The sequence below is a fragment of the Pelodiscus sinensis genome, chromosome 2 (assembly GCF_049634645.1).
Source record: "Pelodiscus sinensis isolate JC-2024 chromosome 2, ASM4963464v1, whole genome shotgun sequence".
Lineage (NCBI taxonomy): Eukaryota > Metazoa > Chordata > Testudines > Trionychidae > Pelodiscus > Pelodiscus sinensis.
Genome location: NC_134712.1, coordinates 18,526,321 through 18,553,956, shown reverse-complemented (window position 1 = coordinate 18,553,956; position 27,636 = coordinate 18,526,321). Strand labels below are relative to the sequence as shown.

At 42.6% G+C, this 27,636-nt stretch overlaps 1 protein-coding gene across 1 annotated transcript in view; it reads left to right on the top strand.

Annotated features, from left to right (window-relative positions):
* Window positions 1-27,636, top strand: part of NSMCE2 (NSE2 SUMO ligase component of SMC5/6 complex) — a 176,066-nt gene that overhangs the window by 55,225 nt on the left and 93,205 nt on the right. The window contains exon 4 of the mRNA XM_075920152.1: window positions 21,402-21,555. Coding sequence (XP_075776267.1) covers window positions 21,402-21,555 — 154 coding nt within the window. The remainder of the gene's footprint in view (window positions 1-21,401; window positions 21,556-27,636) is intronic.

The window sequence follows — 27,636 nt, the reverse complement described above, 5'->3', positions numbered from 1 at the left end:
CCTGTGATGGAGGTATAGCATTTGAACTCTCATTGACTAAAGTAGTCATAATTTGTCAGAATATATTGCCCTGGTTTTGGAGTCTTAATGTGCTTACAACTGTGATTTGGGTCTCTTTTTTTTATTCCATTTATTTAGTTTAATAAAATGTACATAATCTCCAGGGAAAATGTATAATAGTTAAAAACAGTGCATGTGACTTGTCCACCACCGTTAACACTAAGGGTACGTCTACATTGCATAGCTATTTCGGGATACTGGAGATATCCTGAAATAGCTACCCCGCGTCTACACAAGCTGTCCGTTATTTTGAAATATTTTTCGAAATAACAGGTGCACTATTTCACCATCCTGGTAAACTTAATTGCACAAGGGTTAAGGGATGTCTTGAAATAGTGTGTTATTTCGAAATTTGGTGCTGTGTGGTCACGCCAAATTTCAAAATAAGCTATTTTGAAATAGATTGGAAAAAAGATACACAATTTGTGTAGCGCAGTTCGTGTATCTTATTTCGAGTTTAGGGTGCTGTGTAGAGGCACCCTAAGACTCCCTCTTCAGGAAATAAGCAAAATACCTACGCTACAGTCACTTTCCCCTCCCCTGCTTTCTACTACCACTGAAGCCATGGCCAGTGCTACCATCGTAGGCCCCAATCCTATAACTAGATCTACTAATGTGGCTCCTATGCCCATTCGGAGCAGCAATAATGTATATGGGTTTACTCTGAGCTTAGGGAGGTCTGTGCTATTGGTACTGATTGCAGGATCACAGCTTTACTATGCTAGTCTTAAGAGATGCTGACAAAAGAAATAATGTTTTTGGAAATTCTTGGGGCTTGTTAAATAATAAATGTTGGTAACCCTAGTTTATGGCTAGAAAAATTAAGATGAACTATGAAGTAAGATATTACATATGCTTTCCGCCCAGCCCTTCACGTAAGTACATTTATTTTTATTTTCCTTCTGTAAGGTATTTTTTGTAATCCTCCATGCATTGTTTTTCATTGAATGACTAATGCATCTAGTAGATCTGTATTATACACACTGAATCACTTATTTGCTGTATGATATTTTTAAATGTTTAAATCTTAATGAAAATGAAATATTGCGAAGGACTTTAACCTTTCGTTCTGGGTGTCTCATTTGTGTCAGCACAGACTGTGCTATGTGGAAAATCTGTCTAGAAAATAGATGAGTTGAGTTACTGGTATAGATTTGTAGATTGGGGTGGGAGACAGACATCGCAACCTAAGTTTTGTGTTCAGAGTTTGCATATAGTCATTGTAAACTGAAAATAATCCAGTTCATTTGCCTCTGTTTTGCCACCCCCCTTATTTGTCATTTTTCACCAGGTTCCCGCTAATGTTTCAGAAACTTTGCTTCTGACTGCTGGACTGATCTTTTCGTTTTTCAGATTCTGCTTGCCGTGATCCTCTGCCTGCCATAGTCCCACATGCCATCCAAGTGACCTGCTATTGGGGCCAGAGTATGCATCTCTGTGCAGCACATGCCATGGTATAGGGCCTCTGTGTGCTGCCTCCTCCTTCCCACCCCAGCACAGTCCTTTAGCTTCCATTGGCCAGAAGCTGGCCAATGTGAGCTGCCTAGGCTATGCTTGTGAGCACAGGCAGCTTGCGGAGTCCCTCCTCCCCTCGTGGTGTATGCTGTGCAGAAACACACACACATTGGCCCTAGCAGCCAGCCACTTTGAGTGATGTGTCAGGATGCAGCAGGCAGGTAGCCTGTCCGAGGGTCCCGCTGAGCTGCTGACTGGAAGCCTAGGCTCCTGAAGCTGGTATCTCACCCCCTCCTGCACTCCCAACTCCCTGCCCCAGGTCACAACCTAAACCCCTGAACCTTCTCCTGTATCCTTGCCCCAAGTCACAACCGCCTTCTGCCCCAATTCACAACCCAAACCCTTACATTCCCTCCTGCACCCCAGTCGCAGGTCAGAATCCTCTCTAGCACCCAAACTATCTGCCAGACTCAGCACCCCCTCCTGTACCTGCCCTGCATCACAATCTCATTCTTCATCCAAACTCCAAGACCCCACACTCCATTCTGTACCCCGGTACTGTACCCAGAGCTCCCTCCTGTACCCAGCTTCCATCCCAGACCCTGTACCTGTTCCATTAATATCAGAGAGAAGTGTGGCACTTGATCACTTACCAAATTCTTGGAGTGGACCCCTCCCCATCAAAAATTATTGTCCATCCCTTGTTTATACTCTTTCCTGAATTTCATTTTTATATTTACTACTACTTGAATTGTCTGACCTATTCTTTTGCTTCTCCCTTATCACCACCATTCTAGGACTCCAATTCCTGTATAGTCCTTGCACAAATTTTTCTTCTGTCATGCCGTCCCTTATATTTGAAATGCCCTGCAAGCTTTTGCTTCTGCTTCACTAGATCTATAGCCTACATTTTTTGTGTGGTCCGGTGCATATGGCATTGTCACTTGTGTGCCTGATCCATTACTTTTATTGTGAGCTCTTCAGAGCAGGGAGCTGTTATGCAGCATGTGTTTTCTGAAGAACCTTCCACACATGTGGCCTCCCTGAAGTGATCATAAACAGTTTTGAAAGAACAATGCTTGTTCGTTCTAGTATCTGCTGGACAGAGTTTGGGGTCATTCAGTGCATCCTAAAAGCCACAAATAAAAAACAAAAACCAGGGGTGGTTTTGGTTTTATACTCGCAAAATTGAAATGTGATGACAAAGGTTTTGCAAAAGCAAATGAAAATCCAGCCCTAGAAAATATCTCTGGAACAGAAGCATTTGATTCAGTGCTTCTTAAATAAATACAACATGTGCTTTAGGAATATTTGAACACAAAAAATTAAGGGCTTTTTTTCAAGAGGTCTTCCACAGTGGAGCTGACGGCAACTGCAGGCCCCGGGGCAATGTATGGGGGGCCCAGCTTTGCGCCCCTGTAAGCAGCAGGGCTTTGGCTGGAAGGACAGGGACAAAGGCAGTCAGCCCTTAGTGCCATTCAGACTGCTGCACAGCCCCCATCCCCAGCCCGCAGAGCAGCAATTCAAAGGGACCCAGGGCTCTGGACGTTGTCACAGTAGCAGTGGTGGTGATCAGGAGCTCTTGGCCCCTTTGGATTACCAGGCCATGGAGCAGTTCCCTTCCCCCTCACACTCCGCGAGAGCAGGCCTGGATTTCCATAGCTTAGAAGCACAAGTTCTATTGACTTTTCACTTGCACTTGGGGTTCTATGTCACTTAAGTGCTTTTGGAAATCCCACTGAGTCTCTGTTGACCCTATATTACATTTGGCTAATCACAAACTGAAAAATAGAGTCTGTTGCAAAACTGGAAAATTGGCGAAATCTACATACCGTAAGTGAGAAGAAAAATATTAATCCACCACCACAGGTTTCCACACACAGGTGCTTGGCTGGATCCGTGGGGTCAGGAAACAGAACAGAATAGATTGATGGGATTAGTTAGAAAAGAGAAGAAATAAAAGAGATGAGGAAAATAGGTAGGGGAGGAGGTAGAGAACACAGCGTGGTTGGGGGGAGAGAGGAAAAGAGGAAATGGAGCCTGCAGAAATTTTAGGGAGGAGGTGGGCTTCAGAGCCTGGGCTGCAACTGCATATCACTCTGTACACAGCTATTTTTGGAGCACTAGCAGGGGCTCTGCTACACTGAGACTATGTCTACACCTTCCCTCTTCTGCAAAAGCCTATGCAAATGAAGCATGGATTAGCATATTGCCACACTTCATTTGCATAATTAATTAGGAGCCGTTTTTGCGCAAGAGGTTTTTCCGCCAAAAGGCACCATTTACACTGCGCCTTTTTGCACAAAAAACCCCTCTTGCACAAGAGCCGTTCTTGAAAAAATGAGGAAGAACGGCTCTTGTGCAAAAATGGCTCCTAATTAATTATGCAAATGAAGCGCAGCAATATGCTAATCCATGCTTCAATTGCCTAGGCTTGTGTGGAAGATCGAAGCTGTGTGGACGTAGCCTGAGTCTGTCAACCCATGCGAGGAGGCTTGCTCCCTCAGGCTCCAAAATGCTATGCAGACATACCCTGAGGTCCTCTCATGAAATACACCCCCTGAGTGGTAATGACACCCTGGGTAGCAAATCAGTTGAGAAGGCAGAATAGGCTCAAGCAGGGCCAGAATATTATACAGCACACTCAAGGCACTCACATTTTAAATTACATTTAGTGCTAAGGGAGGAAACCACGCTAATACAATAATTGCATTTACTTCATGGACTGCAAATTATCTCAAGAGGATTTAATGAGCCTGTGTCCACTTGATTTGTCCTAATTGGGAGCCATGTCATCCTAATCTGTAATTTCCTTTGTAATGTGGGTTTGGAAATCTATGTAGTCTCTTCTAATGTGCCTGTTCTGCTGGAAGCTACAATACTATTTCAAAGCAGCAGCTTCTGAAGTGAGAGTTGCCATTATTCCCTATGAGTTAGTGAATCTGCTAGTCTTCCCCCACCCACTTTACTTGTGGCTTGGCTGTTTTTTAAACACACTGATTCTGGTCTTCCAGCTCTGTAGGCAGTATCTCTCATTCTGATTGTAGCATGAGTAGAGAAGTGACTGAATACAGCCATGAGGGGCCTGTAACGTGTCTTACTGATCGTGATCCATAACTTCCTGAAGGAGGGAATCAGCTGGTACATTCTTAGGTCTTTCTGCATTCTGTGGTGTTTTACAACTTGAAATTCGTGCCCAGTCTTGTAATCTGCCTTGGATTCAGAGACCAAAGGCTAGATATCAAAGATCTGTGGAAAGTGCTTTTTTTGCTGGTAAAACTCAGGCCATCTGGAGAAGAGGATACAGGAAGAGAATGAGCTGGGGGAAAGAGACTGAAGGTAATTCTGGGGAAAAGTGGTTGTATAATATTAATGTGTGTCTGGACTTTACTGCTCAGTGGAAGAGAGAAACAAGATCATGAGACAGCAAATGTAGGCAGGTAGGGGTGTGAAATGTCAAGCTGACATTGGTGAGCATACTGTGTGGAAGAAGGCAAGAACACGGGACATGGATTTTAACCAGGCTGCAGCTCTATTAGTCAAAGTATATCCAAGGTTCCTATAAGGAGACAGCTCAGCACAGTCTGTTGTTGATTCTTGGGATATTGAGCCAGTCAGCATGCTAAAAGGGTCTTTAGATGCCTCTGCCTCTACTAGCTTCTCTCTCCCTTAATGGGTTTGAGGTGAGAGTGGACCTCTACATTCAAGCACACTGGCAGGTTAGTCTTCTTGAGGTAGTGCCCTGGCTTCTGGTCTGCATTTGCCCCCAAATGATTGGGGACAAAAGTTCACAGTGATTGGGGGCAAAAGTGACACGGTTCTCCCCCTCACAGTGTGCAACCCAAAGTGCATTTCCTTATATTACCTTCCTGGACCCTAAATCATCATGTTCCTGCATTAGTCACCTTGCCACATGGAGGCACCAGCATCAGTTTGGCTGCCTCCTCCCCACCCATCACAGGATACCTAAAAGTTCAGTCAACCCAATACTGAGATCATCCAGGAACAAATCAGCACCTTTATCACAGTGCTGCTTTCCGTCCTTTTGTACTGTGTGTGGAACCACCTTGGGGCTCTAGCCATGTCAGTAGTTCCCAGCTGGCTTTCTTCTGTGTCCTATCCACCTTTTTCACCGAGGGGCGGTAATCTGTGTGCAGGCTAGTTATCTCCAACCATGCTATCTGTAGGCCAGGAAACATGTCTACCAGCTATCCAATATCCTGCTTAATCTTCCGTTATCATTTGGAGCCTGGAGTACCTTCCCAGGTCATTCACTCCTGGGTGGACAAAAATGTTTGGTGTGACCTCATAGGGTACTGGTCCATACAAAAGAAGCATCCAGTGCATGCCCTATATATTCTGCACCAAGAAAAAATGTGCATTGAGCCCAAGTCTCATCTGCAAGGCACTTACTTAGTGACATGTTCTCTTGTGAACTTGGTACACATGCCCATCAATCCATATTCCCAGCCATAGACATGCTATGATACATTCGGTATGATAGACATGAGGAAGGAATCCAACCTGGTTAAAAGCCAGGGTACTTAGAGCCCATCACCTGCACTGGCCTGTTTTCAGGCATCCACACATAGGACTTTCAGGCCCTGGATCATTTGTACCCTACAGCCTGGCCCTCTGGTGCCCAGACCAAACTAGATAGGCACTGTTGCAGCTTCTCATATGGAATGATTGGGAGACATACTCTCCTGGTGCCAGCCCTTTCCTAAACAATCCCGCAAGTTGCAATTGATTAGAAAAGCATGTCCCCATCAGGACACTCCTGGTCGTTGAGCCATGAATGCCTGTGGTGCCCATACAGGACATCGGTCCCTCCTACCAGAGTGGTGCAACCTCACCTACCCCAATTTTATCAGTTTCTGATCTGTGGAGCTATAGAAAATTGCCTTCCCATTGCCCCTGCTGTAGTTCAAAAACCCTCCAGAAGAGTCTCTGACTAAGGGGAACAACTTGCTGATGCGGAAGGTCCTAAAGAAAGCCGGCAGAAAGGCTGCTTTGAAGAATACAGCCTTGCTTACTGAACGGTTGACCGAAGCAAGAACCTCAGCTAAGTACCTGCAGGGTCTACTGACTTTTTGATATTTCTCCTAGCAATTTGGGGCCAACTCTCCTGCATCCCTTGGATCATGAATCCCTGATGGGATCCGGATGGCCTGCAGACCTTCAGTGAAGGCAACCCAGATAACTTATCTGTAGCAAGACCATGAACTGCCAAATGCCTGAGGCCCTGTGTAGACCCTCAGCATTCCTTGAAACTCCTTAAATACAGCTGTGTAACTTATAAAGATGTGTGGTGCAACTGCTTTCTTGGCTGTGGATACTGCTTTTAGCAAACAAGGTTCCCTAGGCTGCCAGCATTTGTTCTGGCACTTTCTTGGCCTCCGGTGTTAACATTTTAAATCCGTTGACCTGGAATCGATACAGCATTGTCTATGCTGTTGTTAAGCCCAGGCACATGCTTGGCAGTGAAATGAATATTGCATGCATGTTATTAAACATCTCTAGATAGAAGATAGAAGAGACTGCTTTGCAAGTCTTAGTCACATGAAGAAATCCATGCAGCCTGAGTCCCTCCTTCCCCTCCCTGTGAAGAGCTGCTGTGCTCCATTCTGGGAAGGGAAATCTCTCTTAGGTGAGACATGAAATAGAATAAGTCCTGGCGTCCAGCCCTTAAATCAGTCCTGCAAGAATGGAGATAAGTGCATTCCAGTTCCTGGGAGGACAGAACAGACAGGAAAACTTTGGTTTGGAGTGCAGTGTGCACATTTCACGAAACATTGACCATTTGGGGCAAGCGGGACTCCATCCCAGAGCTGGCTCTACTCATCTCACCACCCAAATTTCACTTCCCATGCTCTCGTTAGGACACACATAGCAAAAGAAATTCCCAAGTTGAAACCATTTCCCCTGTTCAGGAGTCTGATAATGAGTGTTCAGTTCAGCCAGGGAGTGACTGGTGTACTCGCCCTGTAGCCAGTCTGTGGGTTAATGAAGTACTCCTCTGACTGACAGGAAGAATTCTGCGCTGACTGATGTGCTTGAGCAGGACTAGTATACAAGGACAAAGAGGGACACACTGGATGCCATTCAAGGCATAGTCTGATCATTCAGATATGAGCCGAGGCGGGGGATTGAGCTCCCTCCTTCACTAATGTCTTGTCTTGAGGCCCTAATTAGGAGGACACATGGAGCTCAGTGCACTAGACCAGATCTCAGCATTGCAACACTGACAGTGACATCATGATCTGGGGACATGGCTCTGTCTCAGGAGTGCAGAGGGAAACAGGTGTGTCAGCAGCTGACACTCTTTTCCATATCCCCAGCATGATAGAGATTCTAGCACAGAGATGGCTCCTTACTCAACAAGAATAAGGTTTAGCTCTGTAAGTGAGGATGTTTCTTTGAGCGATTGCTCATGTATGTTCCAATAGGGGGGTGAGCGCACTGCTTGCACAATCATCAGAATTTTTTTCCCTTAGCAGTACCCATTAGGTCGGCCGAGGAGCCTCTTGGCATGGCACCTTCAAGTCACAGTATAAAGGACACTGCCGACCTCCCACCCTCCCAGTTCTTCTTACCGCCAGTGACAGTCATTGGAGCACCTTAGCCTCTTGCATTGCAGTAGTGGAGAGAATGAAAGGCCTTCCCATAACAGCCCAGTGCCTTTCCTCATGGACCACATCCTGCATCAGGATCTGCTATGACCTAGCCAGTTCCAGGGCTGGCAATAGTAGCCCTTTCCATGAAGACTCAGACTTCCTCTGCAGTGTTCCTCACCCAGATTCCTATCCAGGCCATCTGTAGGGCAGCCACATGGTTGTTCATCCACACCTACTTGTCTCACTGTGCTATCACCCTTTGGTAGGGTGGTCGTGCAATTGCATCCAATTGAACAGTGACCCCTCCTTCAAAAAAACTGCTGGTAAGTTACCTATTGGAATGCACATGAGCAATCAAAGAAGAAAAAAAGGTTACCTACCTTTTATAATTGTTCTTTGAGATGTGTGGCTCACATCCATTCCAAATCCCACTCACCTCCCATCTGTCAGAATAAGTGGGCAAGAAGGCCCTGAGAAGGAGGTGTGTCAGCAGTTTCCTATATGGCGCACTTTAAAGGTGCCACACCAGGGAGATCTACAGCCAATGCAACGGCTACTGCTGAGTGAAAAATTTCCTGATGTGCGCACACATACCTATTGGAATGGACATGAGCAACATATCTCGAAGGACAACAGTTAAAAAAGGTAGGCAACCGTTTTTTTGTGGGAGGGGAATATCTCTATTATAGCATTATACCAGCCAAAATAATAGTAATAATGCTAATAGTGACCATAATATAATTAAATGTAACGTCTCTGAGGTGGGGAAAACACTACTGCAGTCCAATAAAGTAGCATTTAATTTCAGAAAGGGAGACTACGCAAAAATGAAGAGTTTAGTTAAACAAAAATTAAATGTACAGTGCCAAGAGGAGGTATATTTTTCTACTCAACTCAGTCAGCTGTAGAACTCCTTGCCAGAGGATGTTTTAAAGGCCAGGACTATAACAGGATTCAAAAAAGAACTAGGTAAGTTCATGAAAGATAGGTCCATCAATGGTTATTAGCCAGGGTGGGCAGGGATGATGTCTCTAGCCTGTGTTTGCCAGAAGCTGAAATGAGCAAATGTAGATGGATCAGTGTTCTGTTAATACCTCTGGGTACCTGGCACTGGCCACTGCCAGAAGCCAGGATACTGGGCTAGATGGACTTTTAGTTTGGCCTTCTATGTTCTTATTAGGAAAATCTATTTTAAAATTTAAGACTTTGCCTTGTTGATTTTGTTTTGTTTTTTGAAAAAAACTATACATCAGTGTATGGGTTAGAAGTTCTATAGTATCCTCTGCCTTGTGTAGGTGAGGAACTCGATAGTCAGGGGAGGTCCGTGGGGCTAAGCAGATTAGGCAGTTGCCTAGGGCACCGCCGGCCCAGACGCCCGATGATGACGTCATGGCCATTGACGGCCGTGCAGGCGAGGGCGCCGTGCAGGGTAGGGCGCCGATCTGCCTGGGGCGCCAGCTGCCGCAGCCGGCCTCAGGCCACTCCTGTCTACAGTGTTTTTCCCCACTTCTTCTCTTCTCCTTACCCTTCAATTCTTTGGAGCTCTGCACATTCCTAAAGTCTCCAGCTCCTCATGCTTTTTTTCAAGAGTTTAAGAGTAATTTTCAGGATTCATCAAGTGTCTGTTAAGTTCTCTTGCCATTACAAAGCCTGCACTACTGTAATAAACAAGCCCAGTTTTTAGAATTCTTTTTCTAAAATTGTCATTAACCATGCCCTAGATTTTATTGTCCTCTAACAGTATGTAAAATCAAACTCTTTTTAAAATAGAGGGAACCACAAATGGTTAGATTTTGAATAACATTTCAAAAAGTGTCATTTTTATTCCTCCATAGCCTAAAAAATTATTTGACCAATTGCCTTCAGCCTCATCAAAGTAAGTGTAGTATATTGAAAACAACAATAAAATTATGTTTCTTTCAAAATTATAAGAAACTGTAATTGGGTGGAATTCTCCCCCCATCGCCTCCTGCTGGCTGTTCTGGGAATTTGCTCTCTACCCCTCCAGGCTGCCTTCAACTAGTGGTGTCAGGCCTCCTGTCACTGGTGTCTTCACTTTTTGGACCTGGGTTGCTCCCCACACCATCACATATTCTTCTGGACATGACACTCTGGCTGTGCCCCACAAAAAAAGCCTACTCCCGAAAGACATATCCTCTAGTTCAGTCCATATTATGCACCAGCCCACAGAATGAGACTGGCGTGCAGTGGGGAGTATGTGTAGTCATAGACACATGCTCCTGTTCTTAATGGGGAGCTTGTGGAGGCGTTCTGCCCTACAATGCCAGAGTCCTCCTTGCAGGGCAGGCTGGCACAGCCCCTAGTGCAGAGCTGTGCTTTAAAAGCATAGTTGAGCCCAAATAGAGCACTGTCATATTGATATGTATATATGTATTATCTCCATTAGTTTGGGCTGTAAGTATCAGTTGAGGGTGTATACATTTTAACTAATGTCAATTCTAATAAAGCATGAGTCTGTTCTTAGCAATCCTAGTGTAGTTTCCAAAAAAAAACTTTAAAGGTTATGTTTGGTCTTAATGAAAAATGACAACATGAGTCACACTGCCTGTTTGGAAAGTGCAGTGAAGAAATGCTGTCAGTGATGAAGATTTGCCTGGGAACAAGAACCTCATCGGATGAAACAGAAGAGTTCAACCAAAGTGGCAAATGAAAGGGTCCTGTTGACTTTTAGTTGGGGTATAACGGGGAAAAATGGATAAGGGATCCTTGACATTTTTCAAATGTTCTCGTAATTTGTTAAAATCAGTGAACTATTAGCATAACAGTAGGGACTGCATTTGTAGCTGCTATAAATCAGCATAATTTTGCTCAAGTCAAAGCAGGTAAATTAACACACACCAGCTTAAAATCTGGACTTCTATCCCTATATTGTGCAAAACATTTAGTTTCATTTTGTGAGCTCAAAGAACACCATGCAGGAGCAAACAAGTTGCTGAATCTGAAATCACTTACTAAAAATCTGACATTGCTCCTTTAGGGCTGCTGCTTTTTCCTTTGAAATCAATGCCAAAACTCTCAGTAACTTCAATGAGATGTTAAAGACACCAATTCCAACATACCTGTGTTAATTCATAGGGTTCTGAAATACTTTAATCGGCAGCTTGATAAATTGGTTGCCTTTGCTGAATAAATCTTGCTAGGAGATGCTCCGTTTGTGTTACCATTTCTAGCAGGCTGTTAAAGCAAACAGCATTTGTGATAAGTAATTACTTTCGCTCTGACAGGACATCACTTATGTATAAACAAAATGATTCTAAACAAAATACTGTATACCCCACTCTGCTAAAATTAAGATGGATATTAAATGTGTTTGGGGTGGATCATTAGAGGCCTTGTATAGACGATATAAAGGAGAAATAGTATTAATAAGCATTTCATTCACCAACTTCACTTACCTGTTATGAAGCACAATTAAACAATGGTCTTAAAAATTGCTCTTTAATTTTGTAAGATTTTTTTTGTCTTGTAAATATATCCATGAGCCTCAGAGAAGCAAGCTCAGAAGAAACAGTCATTTGTATGCTGCTAGAAGAGAAATCCAGTCTGACACTTTTTGTGAATAGGTAGGGGTAGGGTTTTCATAAGGAGTTAGGTGCTTGAGTCTTACTGATTTTCCTCCTTTGGGTACTTTTAGAACCCCATCTTTAATGCCTGCGTTTCTTGCTGTTTCTTGTAATCAGGTACTGTCCCATTAGCGGCAACTGTATGCAATCCAAGTATTTAACTTTGATCCAATTTCCAGTCTTCCTTGGTCAGCTTTACATCCTTCCCAAAACAGTGCCTGAAGAGACAAGGGAGATAAAAACTATGTTTACAAGAAAGGACTGTATAGTTTGCCCAGATACCCTCTCTACAAAACACCACTTGGCATGTTAAAATATATGCAGTAGGGAAATGCAATCTACAGTACAAGCTTTTTGTCTGAGTGCTATTCCCATCATGTAAGGGCATCAAGTAAAAAACTCACTTAATCCAGTATATATTTGCACTGAAAAAATGGGCACCTGCTGAAGGTGTACAATCTGCCTTGCTTAAAATCAGTATATGTGGTCCCCTTTTACTCCAGAGGCAAGAAATAGTGGACCAGAATCAGTTTGTATTTACACCAGTGTGACTCCAAAGTGACTCTGACTGGTTTTACATTGTTATTAAGAGCAGAAGTTGGCCTAACATCCTTAACTTAGTTTTGAGGTTAAACATTTCCAACTGTATGTGGAGCAGCAAAAAGTAACAATGTGGGCAGATACTGAATCATAATGGGTTTAGTGACAGCCACCAAAAACCAAACTTTTGAAATGCTACATCAGGACTTTTCTTCCCAAAGCTATCTTCCTATCAAGGCTGCTAAGTCACTGTTAACATTAATTTTCTGCTGTACAGGCCCAGTTTATTAAATAGTGTGTCATAATTGTGGGTCAGCTCCTATAAATGTGCCTCTCTGGACATTTCACAATCATTGGGGAAGATGTTGCTCAATCTTGAGTCCCAACCCTGGAGCTGGGATGTAGAGAGGTGTTCAGTCTCTTGAGTCAGATGTGGGCCCTGGGGCAGTTCTGATTGTGGCAGAGCAGTATTCAAACTAGTGCTCATCCAGTTGCTGAGGGACAATATCCTTTAAGATAGTTTCCAAGAGCTGTGTTTTATTTGTATAGAAACAAACAATATGATGTTAACTGAGGATTTAAAGCCAACCATTGAAGAATACTATTTAGGTTGATCTGAAACTTTGCAGCCTGATTCAGTTACAGTGATGACTCACTTCGCGTTGGTTCTCACATGATTCAGAAAGTATACGAGTGACTCAACCAACAAATTTACTTAGCTCCCATGATATTTTCCTCACAGTGAAAGAATGCTTATCAAAAAAAATAAATAAAAATTGCAGCAGGCGTGTTTGACTTGCCCTGGGGTAAAATAAATGCATATGCTGAGTGAATGCATATTTGTAAAATATTGTTTACCAAGTTAAGGCTGACATGAGAGCACATAGTATGAAAAAGGGCTGTTAACTTGTTTGACACTCTAGCATTGCTAAGTTATAAAAGAACAGTCACTTAAATCTGGTGGAAGGATTTAGAATGGCTGTCCCAACGCTGACCATTATTAATATATTAATCCCTAGCCTCTGTTTGTCAGGGGTTGGAAATGGATGACAGGAGAGGGATCACTTGATCATTACCTGTTTCTGTTTACTCCCTTTGGGGCATCTGGCATTGGCCACTGTTGGAAGACAGGATACTGTGCTATATGGACCTTTGTTCTGACACAGTATGGCCGTTCTTATATTCTTAACCGTCTCTTGGCCAAGAGTTTCAAAAATGATTTTGGATGTTTCAGTTTTTGAGTGCTTAACTTGAGACCCATTGAGATCAGAGATCCTGCCCAGTTGGTAGCTATGCATGATGGTGGATATTCCTCAAGTATACTATCACTCACATAGTCCGTCTGCTTCCAACTTTTCCTAAACCACCTGAGGAGGCTAGCTCTAATGTAAATGTAGCATGAATCTACTCTGATAGTTCTGAGTTCAGACTTAGCAAGAGGTTGACAGGAGGTCCTTTTTCACATTGGGGATGTAAAGGGTTAAGTGGTTAATCGGTAAACCTCACCCTACTGGTTTTGGTTAACTGGTAGGGGCTGGAGCATCTCCCTGCCTGCTCAAGGGGCCCATCACCACAGGCAGGGGCTGCTCTGGCTGGCTGGCCAGAGCAGCCCTTGTCTGCAGTGGGTCTGGCTTGGGCACTGCCACGCAAGCAGGGGCTGCTCCAGCCATCTGGACAGAGCAGCCCTTGTCTGTGGCAGGCCCAGCCTCCCTGCCACAGGTTACACACTGGCTGCCCGGGAATGAGGCTGGCAGGGGCTGCCAGCCTTGCTATCAGGGAGCCAACTTAGCTGTAGGCAAAGCTTTATACTACAGAGTCTTCAATGTGGATTTTTAGCAGTTACACGGTTACATTTTTTTTAAATGGCTTTTTACATCCTATTTCGCATTGCCCTATAAGGGTCCCTCAGTATCTGAGTATCTGTAAGGTTTGTATCAATCCAGTCTTCTTCCCTATTTTCAACAAAGTAACAAAAGATCTGGAAAATGGAGAAGTTCTTCCCATCAGCAGGCTTGGACTAACAAATGTCATTACAGTGATTGTCACCCTACTTAGTATTAGAGATGTTAAAATGAGATTAATTACGCAAACATGTAACTGCTGAAAATTTCAGTAGTTATATGGTTGCACGTGAGGAGGGGGAACAGTGGGTTCCTTGTGCACACCAGTTCCTGCCTGCTGCTCCCCACCCCTCACTGCTGCCTCTGATACAGAGGCAGAGCATGGGAGAGGGGAAGAAGGTGTCTCCCCATGTGTACCGGGAACCTGCAGGTAACCGTAAAGGTTAACCGATGAGCCCAGGCTCATCGGTTAACATATACATGGTTACAATTTTACATCCCTACTTCGCACATCCCAACCTCCAATGATTTTGATTAAACTTCTAAACAGTGTCTTTAAAAAAATACTCAAACCCAACTTTTATTGGAAAAAGTTCCACAGGCTAAAGAGAACAAATAATAATTAATTATCTGCTTTCTACTACTGAAGGAAAGTTAAAAATTGCAGATTGTTCACTCTCTGAAACAGGCCTAAAATAGCTTGTGATAAAAAGCTGCCTTCTACCAACCACAAAAATGCCATATTGCTCTCCATATTGCAGTGGTTCAGAATGTCACCTTCAAGAGCTACTTTACCAACTAGTCCTCTGCCCCCCCTCCCTCTCTCTCTAAAATACAGAAGTCCTATAGTACCATATCCTAATCTGCTCGTTGTTTATAGATACCTTTCTGCCAGTTAACCTAGAGAAGAAAGCAGAAGGTTGGCTTTGAGCTTTAAGCACAGGACTGAGTCTTAGTAATTCTTACTCTTCCAGTTTCCCTGTGCAGCCTTACACTTTCCTATCTCCATGCGGTAATCTCCTTATCTGTGAAATAGGGTTAATTGTAGTCATGTGAGGCTAGTTGGGTGCTAAATGTACCAATATTTGTAAAATATTTTGAGATGCTTGAAAGGTAGAGGCAAGGTATGAAAAACTGAATTGGTCCATGTGAGGATTTCACTAGCTAGTGCCCTTTTAGGTTTTCATCCCATACACTGTGCATACAAGTCTTAGAGCTGGCTCCATTGAAGTCAACAGCAACTTGCATTAATTTCACTGATAACAGGATTTGGTCTTAATAAGTTGACTTCCTTGTCCGTTGATCCTGCTATTCAGGGAAGTAAAAACTGTCAACTTACTACTCAATACTGTGTCTGGAACTGGCATGGTACATATATGCACATAGTCCAAGTGTATGAGAAATGCTTGTGTCTGGGGGACAGAGCTCAACTGCCCTTCATATAATATTCACAACAACAAGGACAGGATCCATAGCAGGACACAGTACTGGGCCAAGAGCCTTTTGTTAAAATGCAGCCAGAGAACCCAAACAATTTAATTTACCAATAATAGCATCAGGAGGTATGGTCTGTCACCAAGGGGGATTGATCCTTCTGACACATGAGGTATACCTAGGTAACATGTGTAATCATAATTTGTTGTTTCAGCTGTAATAATAAACTTCATTGTGTTTCTAAATATACATACCCAATAGCAATGTTGGTACAACACGCACTAGGATATAATGACTAGATTGTTATCAGCCAAATAGGCCGGTGTATGATTTGTGTGTTCTTGTAACCCAAAGCCAATAATAAATTCAAGTGTGGCTTTTCTCTTTTGCGGGAATATCTCTGTTTCATTTGGCACTGCTGTAAACAAGCTGTTGTAACCAACATCTTTTCGCATTTGTCCTGACTACTCCTAGCCCATCATTATATGTCATTTCCATGGTAGTTTTAGAGGGTGTACTTGCCTCCACTTCCCATTTCAAAATCACATGCATCTCTCAGTGCATTGACTAATGGCTGCAAAATGTTGCTCAGCATACTTTTACATAAGAATGGCCAGACTGGGTCAGACCAAACATCCATCTAGCCCAATATCCTGGCTTCTGACACTGGCCAATGTCAGGTACCCCAAAGGGAATGACCAGAACAGGTAATCATCAAGTGATCTATCCCATGTCACCCATTCTTAACTTTTAAAAAAAGAGGCTAAGGGACACCATCCATGCCCCATCCTGGCTCATCGCCATTGAATGACCTATCCTCAATGAAATATTGTTCTTCTTTGAACCCTGTTATAGTAGTCTTAACCTTCACAACATCCTCTGGCAAAATAGTTCCACAAGTTATCTCTGCACTGCGTGAAGAAATATTTCCTTTTATTTCTTTTAAACCTTCTGCCTAATCATTTCATTTGATGACCCCTAGTTCTTGTGTCATGAGAGAGAGTAAACACTTCCTCATATGCTTTCTCCAAACTATTTTATGATTTTATAGACCTCTATCATGTTCCCTTTTAGATGTCTCGTTTCCAAGCTGAAAAATCCTATCCTATTAATCTCTCCTCATGCTGTTCTTGGCTGACAGCATTACTACAAGCATACTTTGCGTGGTTCCTATGCAAAGTAACTTCTACCAACATTAACAAGATGTTGGTGGCTCTAGGTTTGTCTGGGGGCATTTATCTGTCAAGCTGCACAGACTAAGAAGCAAATACATCACAGATTGGTTCTGATGGTGTTGCTTTGACATCTCCAGTGTACATGTTGTCCTCATTCTTCTTTTTGTTGTGTGGATAGCTTTTGGCACCTTACATCCCAGTAACTGGGTTGGGAGTACTACCATGAACCAGAACGTATTTACAGTTGTGTACTGCTGGTACAATATATGTTCTATTGCAGTCTTGTCCTACCAAGGTGAATTGAGACCAATGTCAAGATTAAATAGTTTTGTGTTTCTCTGTATTACAGCTCTTTCCACCTGTTTCATGGGACAACATAAGCATCACGAGAGAAACTGCTTGTGCACAGCAAACCTGTTGACTTTACAAGGCCTAAAAATCCTTTTGTCAGGAAAAACATAGAATTTGTATTTTTACAGCGAATGTTTAATTTTTACATTTTGCAAACACTCACACACACGCGTGTGCGCGCGAGAACCCGGTTTATCCAAGCCTCCATTATCGGTCTTTCTGTACTAATGAACCACCAGCTGCCTGGGGCTGACCACCCGTGGCTCACTTCCCAAGCCCCGACTGCTGTCAGCCCTGAGTGTCTGGTGGTTCATGTAATACAGGGGCCAGATAATGGATACCTGGATAAATGGAATTCTATCGTATAATAATAAAACATTGTGTTCAACAGATACTCAAGTGATGAGATGGAGCTCCCTCCCTTTGACAATGAACGGAACTTAAATTTCACCTTTCTGATATGTGAACTATCATCTATCCTTTCGATGTCTGTTTAATCTGGCCTTCTAGGTGTCAGCCACTGGCAGTCTGATCTAGTGATTGGAGCAAGAGTCCCTCCTACCAGTTAGAGCGGAATCCAAATGAGGGAAGACCAGGACCAAAGTCAGGGGTTATAGCTGGGTGTCAGAACACAAAGCCCATGATGAAGGTGTGGCCAGAGATACAGTCAGAAGGTATAGCAGAGGGCAAGAGGTAGGTGGAAGAAACCAAAGCCTAAGCCAAAGAGTTAACTGGAGTCAAATTCAGAAGGCAGAGTCCAAGTTCTGAACCAGGACTAAAAAAACTGGAAGAAGCTGGCAGGTAGAGGTAGGCACAGGACCAAGCACAGCAGCAGGTTAGAAATGAATTAAGCAATCACTGAACTGCTGCTGCTACCTTGTTTCAGGCTCAGCAGCGCTCATTGTGTTGGCAGGAGAGGGGTTCTACTGCAAGCGAGGCCCCTGATCCCAGGTGTATATGTTGTATGTCATCTGAGCACCTGTCTTTTCCCAGCCATGTATGTCCTGCTAGTATGGTGATTTCAGCCCACAGCACAAGTTAATCTATCACAGCCATGAAATGCTGTGAGTTGAATTATTTTGTTGCTCTTGAAGATCTTTAAAATTGCTCACGTTCTCTTTAGAAAGTAGCTGCTTAGTTCTTGCTGGTTTGTTAGATTTACCAGAGTGTGGTTTTGACCAGGTAAGAGAACTGAGCTGTTGTCCTCCTATGGCTGATAAAAGTTTTGAATCAGGGGGACCAGGTGGCTATAGTCTCCCACTTTTTACTGGCTGTAAGGGCGAATGATGGGGCAGAGAGGAGGGAGCAGTGTTTGGAGAAAGAGGTGGTGCATGAGCAGGGCCTTGAGGGAAGGAGCCACGGTTTGAGCTTCTGTGGTGCTGGCCCACCTCCTTTCCCCCCCTCCCCTTTTGGGACCACCTTTCTCTCCTGTGCTTTATACATGCTAATTCTGTGGTCTTTTATCCCTGTCGGCTACAAGGTCCATGCTTGCTGGGGGCGATCCAAATGCAATTTCTTAGACTTAGTATGTATGCTAGTCCTTGGTATTGTACTGATGCAAGTTCAGGCTCTTGGTTTCTATGGTTTGCTTGCTCACATGAATGTCATGCCCATGTTGAATGCCAAGTCTGAAGTGCCTCTACTGCGGGAAGTAGGGGGTGGAAGAGGCTATTCTCTGTATGGTGAGATGGGTACTGTCATACTATCATGACTGCATTTGACTATGTCACACATCTCACTTGTGGTTCTTGTGAATTGATTAAGGAAAATAGACTGACAGAGCTCTGAGAGTAAAGCTGTGTGCTCAACTCACATGAGTCACAGCGGATCAGAAAGTGAATAGCATGGTCCTGAGTGCCTTACTTCTGGCTTGCTTCTGTGAGAACTGCCTTGGTGTGTGTCGTGAGCTCCTGTAGAGTGGTTAACATTGCCTCTGTGGCACATAGCAGTTTGAGGCTTTATTCTTGCTCCTTGCGTGAGCCTCAGCAACTTTGGGAGCACAAATGTGGGCTCGGCCTGTGGTCTGCATGACTGTATCTGGCAGAAGCAGCTGCAGTTATTACATATGTTATTTAGCCAATGTACTATCATTATTGCCAGGGTGTGGGTCCTAGTGATTGGCTGCTCTTAGGAGATGACTCAAGGATGCAGGCACGCATCCATCAGTTACATATCCAACAAGGCTGTGATAGCAGTCTTGTGAAGTTGTTGTAGAGCGGCATATGAGTGAAGCATACACGGTCTGAATTAGGGTAGCCTATTGTACTGGCTTTTACATGTGTTTCAACTTGGTAGCTGTTTTCTTGTGCTTACAGTTTTTGAAGGCCATGCTTTCTGTAACTGTGCGCAGAACAATGGAGCTCCAAGGTTGAAAATCTTCTGTGTAGACTTTTGGGCTTGGGCTGTGCCTGTAGCTTGGGCCAGATGTGGGTTTTTATCCCTCTGTAGACTCCCTTGGTAGTTATTATGGCTGGTCACCATGTACAACTGCCGTCATGACTTTCTTGCAAGTATTTTCGGACTTTAAAATTACATGGTTTTCTACTATTTCTCTGTTTGGTCCATTGCCATGAGTGACAGCCAGTACCTCCTTGCACTCTCTCAGTCCACACCAGATTTTGCTCTTGACAGGCCTGCTGTTTTGATGGTTGAATTTGCCCTGCCTTCATGGATGGCCAAATTTCTCTGGGGCTGTGTAGCCTTTTGAATATTTTCACACAGCCTGCATCCACATGAGAGCCTGCTGCTGCACAGAAATTTTTCAGGTCTTGCAATGGTGGCCTTTAGCCTCTTTGTACCTCTTGGAACCAGGAGGGGATACGGTGTAATGGCTTGGCCTGCTGATGCACCCAGTAACCTTCCTTGATAGGCCCCTGTTTTCTCTTTTGCAGCCTGGGGGTGTTTTGCTTTAGCAGGTCTAGCATTGAAGGTAGAGTACGGTTGGCACAAGCAAAAATGTTATCTCTCTCCCTCTTTCATTTCCAACCTTTCAGTCTGTCTGTCCTTGTTTGTGATTGGAGGGGATAGTATTTAAAAAATGAAAGCAAAATAATCTGTCTTGTTTTTGGATTCTCAAAATGCTCTGCATATGGTCAGAACAGTATGCCTCTCCCTCCAGGTATAGTGAGTGCCCTCACTTTCAGCCTCCAAAATTCTATTCTGTCGTGCTCACGTGCAAATACTCTGAAGGGTAAGTATCATGACTCTACCAGCCTGTACAGCACATTGCTCACTCTTGGTGCTCTGCAAATCCGTAAAAAGCTGTATTTCTGTACATACTAGCTTATTTTGCCTGATACTGTGCCCATTTATGCATAGAGATTATCAGCTCAACAGCAGACCTGGGTGGAAAATGAGAGGAAAACAACATATGCAAAAATTGTCATGAAGTTTTATCTTTGTTTTTTGTAGAATTTTCATTTTTGGTGAAATTTTCCAACCAGTTCTTTGGATAGGGACTTATTTGTGGTAAACTTTTCATATCTGAAGTGTAGCCTAGTAGACAGAAAACTAGCACTCAGTCGACTTGGATTCCATTTCTAATTCTGGCTTATTGAGAGTCCTCGGAGTAAGCCCCTTTCCCTGTTTCTCAGATTCTGCATCTGTAAAATGGGGATAAAGATATTTTATTTGTGAATTGTTTGAAGATCTGCTGAGGAAAAGTGCTATAGAAAAACTAGGTAGTAGTAATAAGATCCGTATGCACGCAATACTACACTGGGTGCCATCAAAATCTTTACACTGAGAGTTGTTATATTGTAGTATGATGTATGCAGTAGGGATGAAAAGTTCCATTTAATCGGTTAACCGGATAAATGTAATGTTTAACCAGTTATCCGATTAAAGAGGGAGAGTCACTGGAACAGCCCTACCCACTGTGGCTGGGGTGGAGTGGTCTCCCCACTGCAGTCTCCTCATTGTGGATAGGGGCCACTGCAGCCAGATTGGAGTACCCCTGTCCATGGCACACCCAGAGGGGCTGGAGTAGTCCCCTGCCCATGGTGAGTAGGGAGCTGCTCTAGCCCTCGCTCATTAAGGGTAAGGGTGATGCTTACCGGTTAACCGATTAATCTTTCACATCCCTAGTGTGCAGTTTTCTCTCTTATGAGTAGAAGGAATGCTGCCTGTACAGCAACACAAGTAAGTGTTTCTGTTCATTAATTGTATAGATTTTAATGGTGACCACTGGCTATATAAAATAACGCCAGATTGTTTTAGCCTTTGATCTAATTGGAGACTGAAGAAAATTTTGTTAAGTTATAATATTGCACCTTCTCTCTTTGCTTTGGGTTGAGAGGACTATGTTATAGTGAATAACAAAGTTGCATTTATTTTTCTTTTCAGATAAAACAAGACAAACCAGAGGATATACCAGATCTAAAAGATTTAGTAAAAAAAAAATTCACAACATTGGAAAGCAAAAACAGTGACTCAGATCTGCGAAGAAATGAAAAATTTGTACATTTCATGGAACAGCTTAAAAGAATGAGAGAACAGTGTAAGTTTTCATTTTTGAAAATTATGGCTTCCTGAAAATACAGTATGGTTCTCTGTCTCTGTCTACCATATCTTTGAGAGAGTTTGTGTGTGAGTGAGCGAGTCCCTCTGTCTGACTGACTGTCTGTTCAAGAGTGCTTCCTAAATGGTAAGTGCTAGAATCACCAGATTTGGTATGCAACTTCCTCTCATGATAACTTAAAGCAAGGTAAAGGTTTGGTTGTGGGGGGTGAGGGTAAAGTTCCCCACCTCCTCGATTTGTACAGGAAAATTGTTGGCTGTTCCCCTGCATCAGGGAACAAGGGAAAGTGCACAGTTTGCTCCATTCCTCATTCTGGCTGGGGAGTGCAGGGGTGGACGAACCTGGACCTGCTCCAGCGGTGGGACACGAACCCCTCCCCTGGATGTGCCCTCTGGAGCTACAGCAGCCATGGAGAAGCACTTCTCACCTAGCCTCAAGCTGCTGCAGTGAGAGGGGGCTGGGGTACTCCTTTCTCCCCAGGGAAGCCTGCATACTGAATCCCTCATCCAGCTCCACTTCAAAGCAATGATTTAAATGAAGAAAAACAAAAATTAATTAAGGTCCCAAGCAATGCTCAAGTGCGTGTGTGTGGGTACTTGTTTTAAAATACAAATCAGCCAAACAGAGCTCAAATATTTACATGCAGTCTTCAAACAGGACTTATTTAAATTTCCAATTTACATAATTAAGTAAACTGCACAGTAAGTTCTGGAGGCACCCAAGTTCTGACCCCCCTCGTCCTTACAACCATTTTTGTAAGTGCAGAAGGGGCCAAAAAACCCCGACTTATGTCCTCGGCCCCCATTTACGATGGTGCACAGTGCCTATCGTAAATAAGAGTTCGAGTTATGACGCCCCCAACTCGCGACGCTTCCCCCGGAACCAATCACGTCACAAGTTGGAGGCCTTCTGTAACAACCTTATCATTTTATTTAGTCTGTCATGGTGCTTGTCTTAGTTGCATACATATGCAGTGTAAATCTTGTTCCATATCTCTTTTTTCTATTTGAAGGTGGGTTTTTCTTTTAAAAATACTATTTTCTCTTAATTGGTAGGATCTCCCAAAAGGATTAGGTAAGCTGTTTTCATTTGTCGTTTTAACAAATTGTCCCTATTTCACAACTTAGGATATGTTGCAACCCTAAAGAGACCTTTGCTTTAATCGTAGAACTATATTGTTGGAAAGTGCTTACTGTGTGTGTTCTCAGGTTTACTGCTTCTATACACGCACTGTGCAACTTTGTAGCTTATTAAAATCTATCTGCCTTAATTCATGTTGATTCACCAGGTGGTAAAATTTTAAGTTTATTGTGCTTCAGCTGTCATAGAAGTTAGGAAGTTAGTAATTCTAGTGTTTATGCAAGACAACAAAATCATATGTTTGTTTGTTTTATTGCACAATGACTGTAATAGTTATTAAAAAATCACTGAGCACTAATGCTGGGAAAATTCCTGGGTCCTAAAATCATATGTATTATTCTCACCCTATCCAATGATGATTACATTTTAGAATTGCATTGTTCCGCTTTCCATCTCTTACCCCCTGTACCAGTGTTATCCTCCCACAAAACATACACACTCGGATTTCAACATAAAACTGATAGCTCATGAACTGTGGGAATCATAGATTAATGATTTACATGGTTAGAAGCTGAGAAGCTGGCTGCTTTCACAAAGCAGTGTTGTTGTTTTTCAATTCGTAGTGCTGAATGCTGATCCAAAGCCCAGTAAAATCAGTGGAAAAACTCTCTTATTGACTTCAATTGCTTTTGGATCAGTCCCCTAGAAAGACTCATGGAGTGAGAGGATGATGATACTCAAGTTTAGGTCAGATCCCTCAAGACTTGTCAGGAAAAGAGCTGAATACTGTATTTCAATGGATAATGGAGAACCCAAGCTCTCCAGTGGTGTGTGGCATTTGTTTCCCAACCTTATGGTTTACAAAAGACTGGGCTTCAGAACAATCACTGGTGTGTCAGTCTCACAGTGTTCTTGGAATAAATATAGCAAGATACAGACCATAACCAGTGTAATAGTCAGTCCCTTCATAATCATAACATTATGGCTGTTCCCCTTCCGTCCTCCCCAGTATGTTGTAATTCCAGATTTCCAGGCATTTTTAATTCAGAAACTAAGACCTTGATAATTGAAACTGGATTTGTTTCCTACCCTGTAATTGCTCACGGATTGCCTGCCCTAACTATGTTTTAGTTATGGCAAAGTGACCAAATATTAACAAGGAGAATTATTAAACATCACTCTAATTAATCAAGCATAATAGGAGTGACTCGTTTTTTTTAATTGGAGGTATTTTATATTAGCTGTTTTCTGAAACCCAGATGCTATTTCTCTTAATAGCCATTAGGAATTTTGTTTTGGTTGTTCTTTGAAGACAAGTTCGGAGGGTGCCAGCAGAATGCAGCTGGTGATGTTGGATGGACCAGTTTGCTTTGTCAATGGACTATTGATAAATTGTGCCAGTTTGGGAGCAGTCGCTCACACATTGCTTTTGATGGTTAGAATAATCCCAAAGGTTGAATAGAAAAACATCACTTGAACTTTACAGACAAAGTTGGATACACTCTAATGATCCTGGAACCTCTCTCTTGCTCTCTCTGTTATGAAAAGGAAACTAAATGCCTCTTTATGGCTGAGAATATACATGTATTAGAGATGGGAAATGCAAGTGATACTTCACAAAGCAACTAAAGGTGCTGCCTTGTGCACCTATCAATACCATGCATATGTCCATACCATCTCTTGATCCTGAACATCCTCCCTGAAATGACCTGTAAAGCCAATATTCCTTCTTGCTTCATTTGTTCCCTAATGATCTATTTTTGCCATGAAGCCTACAGGATATTCCCAAGTGATCATGGTTAGGAGGAGAGCCAGTAGAGATTTTTCATACACATTTGACATATAGAATTCATATAATGTAATGTAATAATAATTTGGGACCACCAAACAGTGCACTTGCTAGTTGTTTAGACATGCAATCTTACTGCTGATACCCTTGTCCTTTCCCTTTCCCTTCTTTCTCTCCTATTGTTTGTTACCCTCACAAGTAACTTGTCTTAACTCCTCTTCTCTCCTCTGCCAAAAAGCTACTCATATGTCTAGATTTTTGTATGCTCAGAGGCTAAGAATGTAAGCTCTTTGGGGCAGAGAATGCATCTGTGTATGTGTTTATACATTACCTAGAACAATCAGACTTTGATTCTGGTCACAAGTGGACTATAATCAGTAAATATTAATAGTATACTAAGACAAGATTGAACACCTATAGAGTAATGTCAGAATCTGCCTAAGTGCAAGTACCAGAATGTCTAGAGAAGAAATGAGCACAGGGTAGTCAAGAAGTTCTGAGTTATAATCTTAGCTCCGGCAAGACTCTCATTGGTTTCATTGTGCATTAGATCAGGCCCTTAGAGCACTGTGTACATAATAAGTATTGTTTTGTTTATTGGTGTTGTTTGTTAAGCGAACCACACAGTCACGCAGTTTCCAAGGTCATGAAATGCCCTGGTAAAGTTGTATGTGTTTTCTTTAACTTTGTCCCTTTACGGGTGTGTGGTCTCAGAAACAAGACTCGAGTGATAGTGTCATATCACAATTTGTCTTCAACCTTAGGTACACATTTTTTAAATGTTTTTTCTAAGATATGTAGCTGAATAATTTCATCAACAGCCACTTGCCATATGTTGTCTTTTCACCCACCAGCACTGCTTCTCTTGGGTGCAATCCAGAGCATAAGAGGAATTCTCTCCGTGTTCCAAACCGTGTACATGTGTACTGTGTAAAGCCAGAATTTACCTTCTTCCTGGAGTTTGATTTCACTGCTAACTCTAATAACAATATCAGAACTTAAACTTCAGATGAATTTTGTCTCCAATTGGGACGTTTCTACGATTTTGTTGCAGAATCTTCTCTGCCTTTTTATATGTGTTTATATTTTTGGGCTGCAGAAAACAGTACTGAAAAAAACGGGTTCCAACTAAAGTAAAAAGTTTGGGAAACACTGAGCTAGCTAACTTTCTATCCATCTTACAGTCCATTTATCCAATCCATATTCCCTTAGCTTGCTGGCAAGAATATTGTGGGTGACCATATCAAAAGCTTTGCTAAAGCTGGCACTGGGGGCTTTGGGAGGACCAGAAACAACTTATTTGCATATTCATCATTTGCTTGATGAATATGCAAATTAATGTTACTGGTCCTCCAAAAGCTCGTGAATGGATTTGCTGGTCCCTGTGTCAAAAAGTTTGGGAACCCCTGCTCTAAATGACTGCAAATGGGGTTAGAAAGGAAACTGCACTGCAATCTTACCTATAAATAGGCCTGAGAGTTCTACTATAATTCCTAAGGGTTTCAGTTCTTTGACATGCTGAGTGAGTGATTTGTTCTTAATTCAGAGAGATGCTTAAGCACATACTTAACTTTAAGATCACAAATAGACACACTGAAATAAATGGAATTACATATGTACTAAAATGCTTTGCTTCCTTTTGATGAGAGCTCAGCACCTTGCAGGATGAAGCCTGAGGGGGTTAAGTCATAGTTGCTGTGCAATCATAACTTTGTGTTTCTTGTATTTTTTTAAAATCTCAACTGTTGTATAATGTTGCACTAAAATAGCCTTTACATCTGATGCCAATGTATATGAAAGGCACCCTCTGGAATGCCATATGAGATTTCACCTTCCTTTAAAGTAGATAAAAATGAAGAGCTTATTTAATTGAGTGTTAATTCATTTCTGATAGTTCCTAGAAGGGCTAATCAGGAGGTACAGTCTCTACCTCTGTGACCCATGGTACTCATATTATTAACTTTTATTGATCTAAGTTATTTGGTTTCCCATTCAACATTCAGAAGATGCCAAGTTTCATAGATGTTTTATAGTAGCTGGTAGCATTCACTTTGGAACTGTAGCCAGTACATTTCACGCACGCACAAAACAATAACAAAACTTCCATACTCATTTTGTAGAAAACATTAAGGCTCAAGTGAATGACAAAATATTTCAGGATCTGCCAGCCACTTTAAGCAGTGCATTTGGAAGGATGGGAGAGATAATATGTTGATAGGATAACAAATCATTTTTAGATGCACTATTGGTTTTGGCATTCTTTTCTCCTAGCAAAATAAGCAATGGGATATAGTTTGGAATGTAGCAACATAGCGTTTGTAATCAACTTCCTTGCCCTCTCTACAGGCAGAAGTCTGCTTCAGAAACTCTGGAGGGAAAGAGTTGATATTTTGCTAAGATAGATTAATGGTCTATAAAAACAAGGAAGCATTTTCAAAAGATACAGTTTTAATTGTAGTTGTTCAAATAAGGATGCCGAGCAGTAAAGTTGTCTGAAGTGATTATTTCTAAATCATACACTTAGCGGAATTTGTAATTTAATTTTTTTTCTCTTGGATGCAAATTTGGATAGTAAAATAATGCTCCCTTTAAATAATGCTCCCTCTAAATTCATAAAACAGGAAATAAATTGATTTGCTTCTGGTATGATAAGGAAACATGCACTAACTAGTGATGTGACTGGTTCACTGGTTAAACGGTAAATCTCGCTCTGAACGAGTAAGGCTTATCAGTTAATGTTAACTGGTGGAGGCTGGAGCAGCTCCTCGCTTGCTGCAGAGGGGAATGACCCAGCATTACAGGGGTCCTGCCATAGACAGGGATGTCTGCGGTAGAGTGGGGAGAGACTGCTCCAACCCAGTGGCAGGTTGGAGGGGTCACTCCAGTTGGGCTGCAGCGACACTCGCTTACCCTCCTCCTTAATCAGTTAACTGGTTAAACAATGTGTTTAACCCATTAACCAAATGGGATTTTACATCCCTAGCACTAACATGATATACTGCAGACTGACAAGCATCATCTAATTAATCCTCACAACACTCTAGTGGGGCAGGTAGATAACTATGACAGTGTTATCTCCATTTAGCCAGTAAGACACTTCAAGCACATCTGTGAAGCTACTTGCTGAAAACCATCCAACAGTTCACTGGCAGACCTGGGATTGCATTTTGGCAGTTCTTAACTTTCAGACC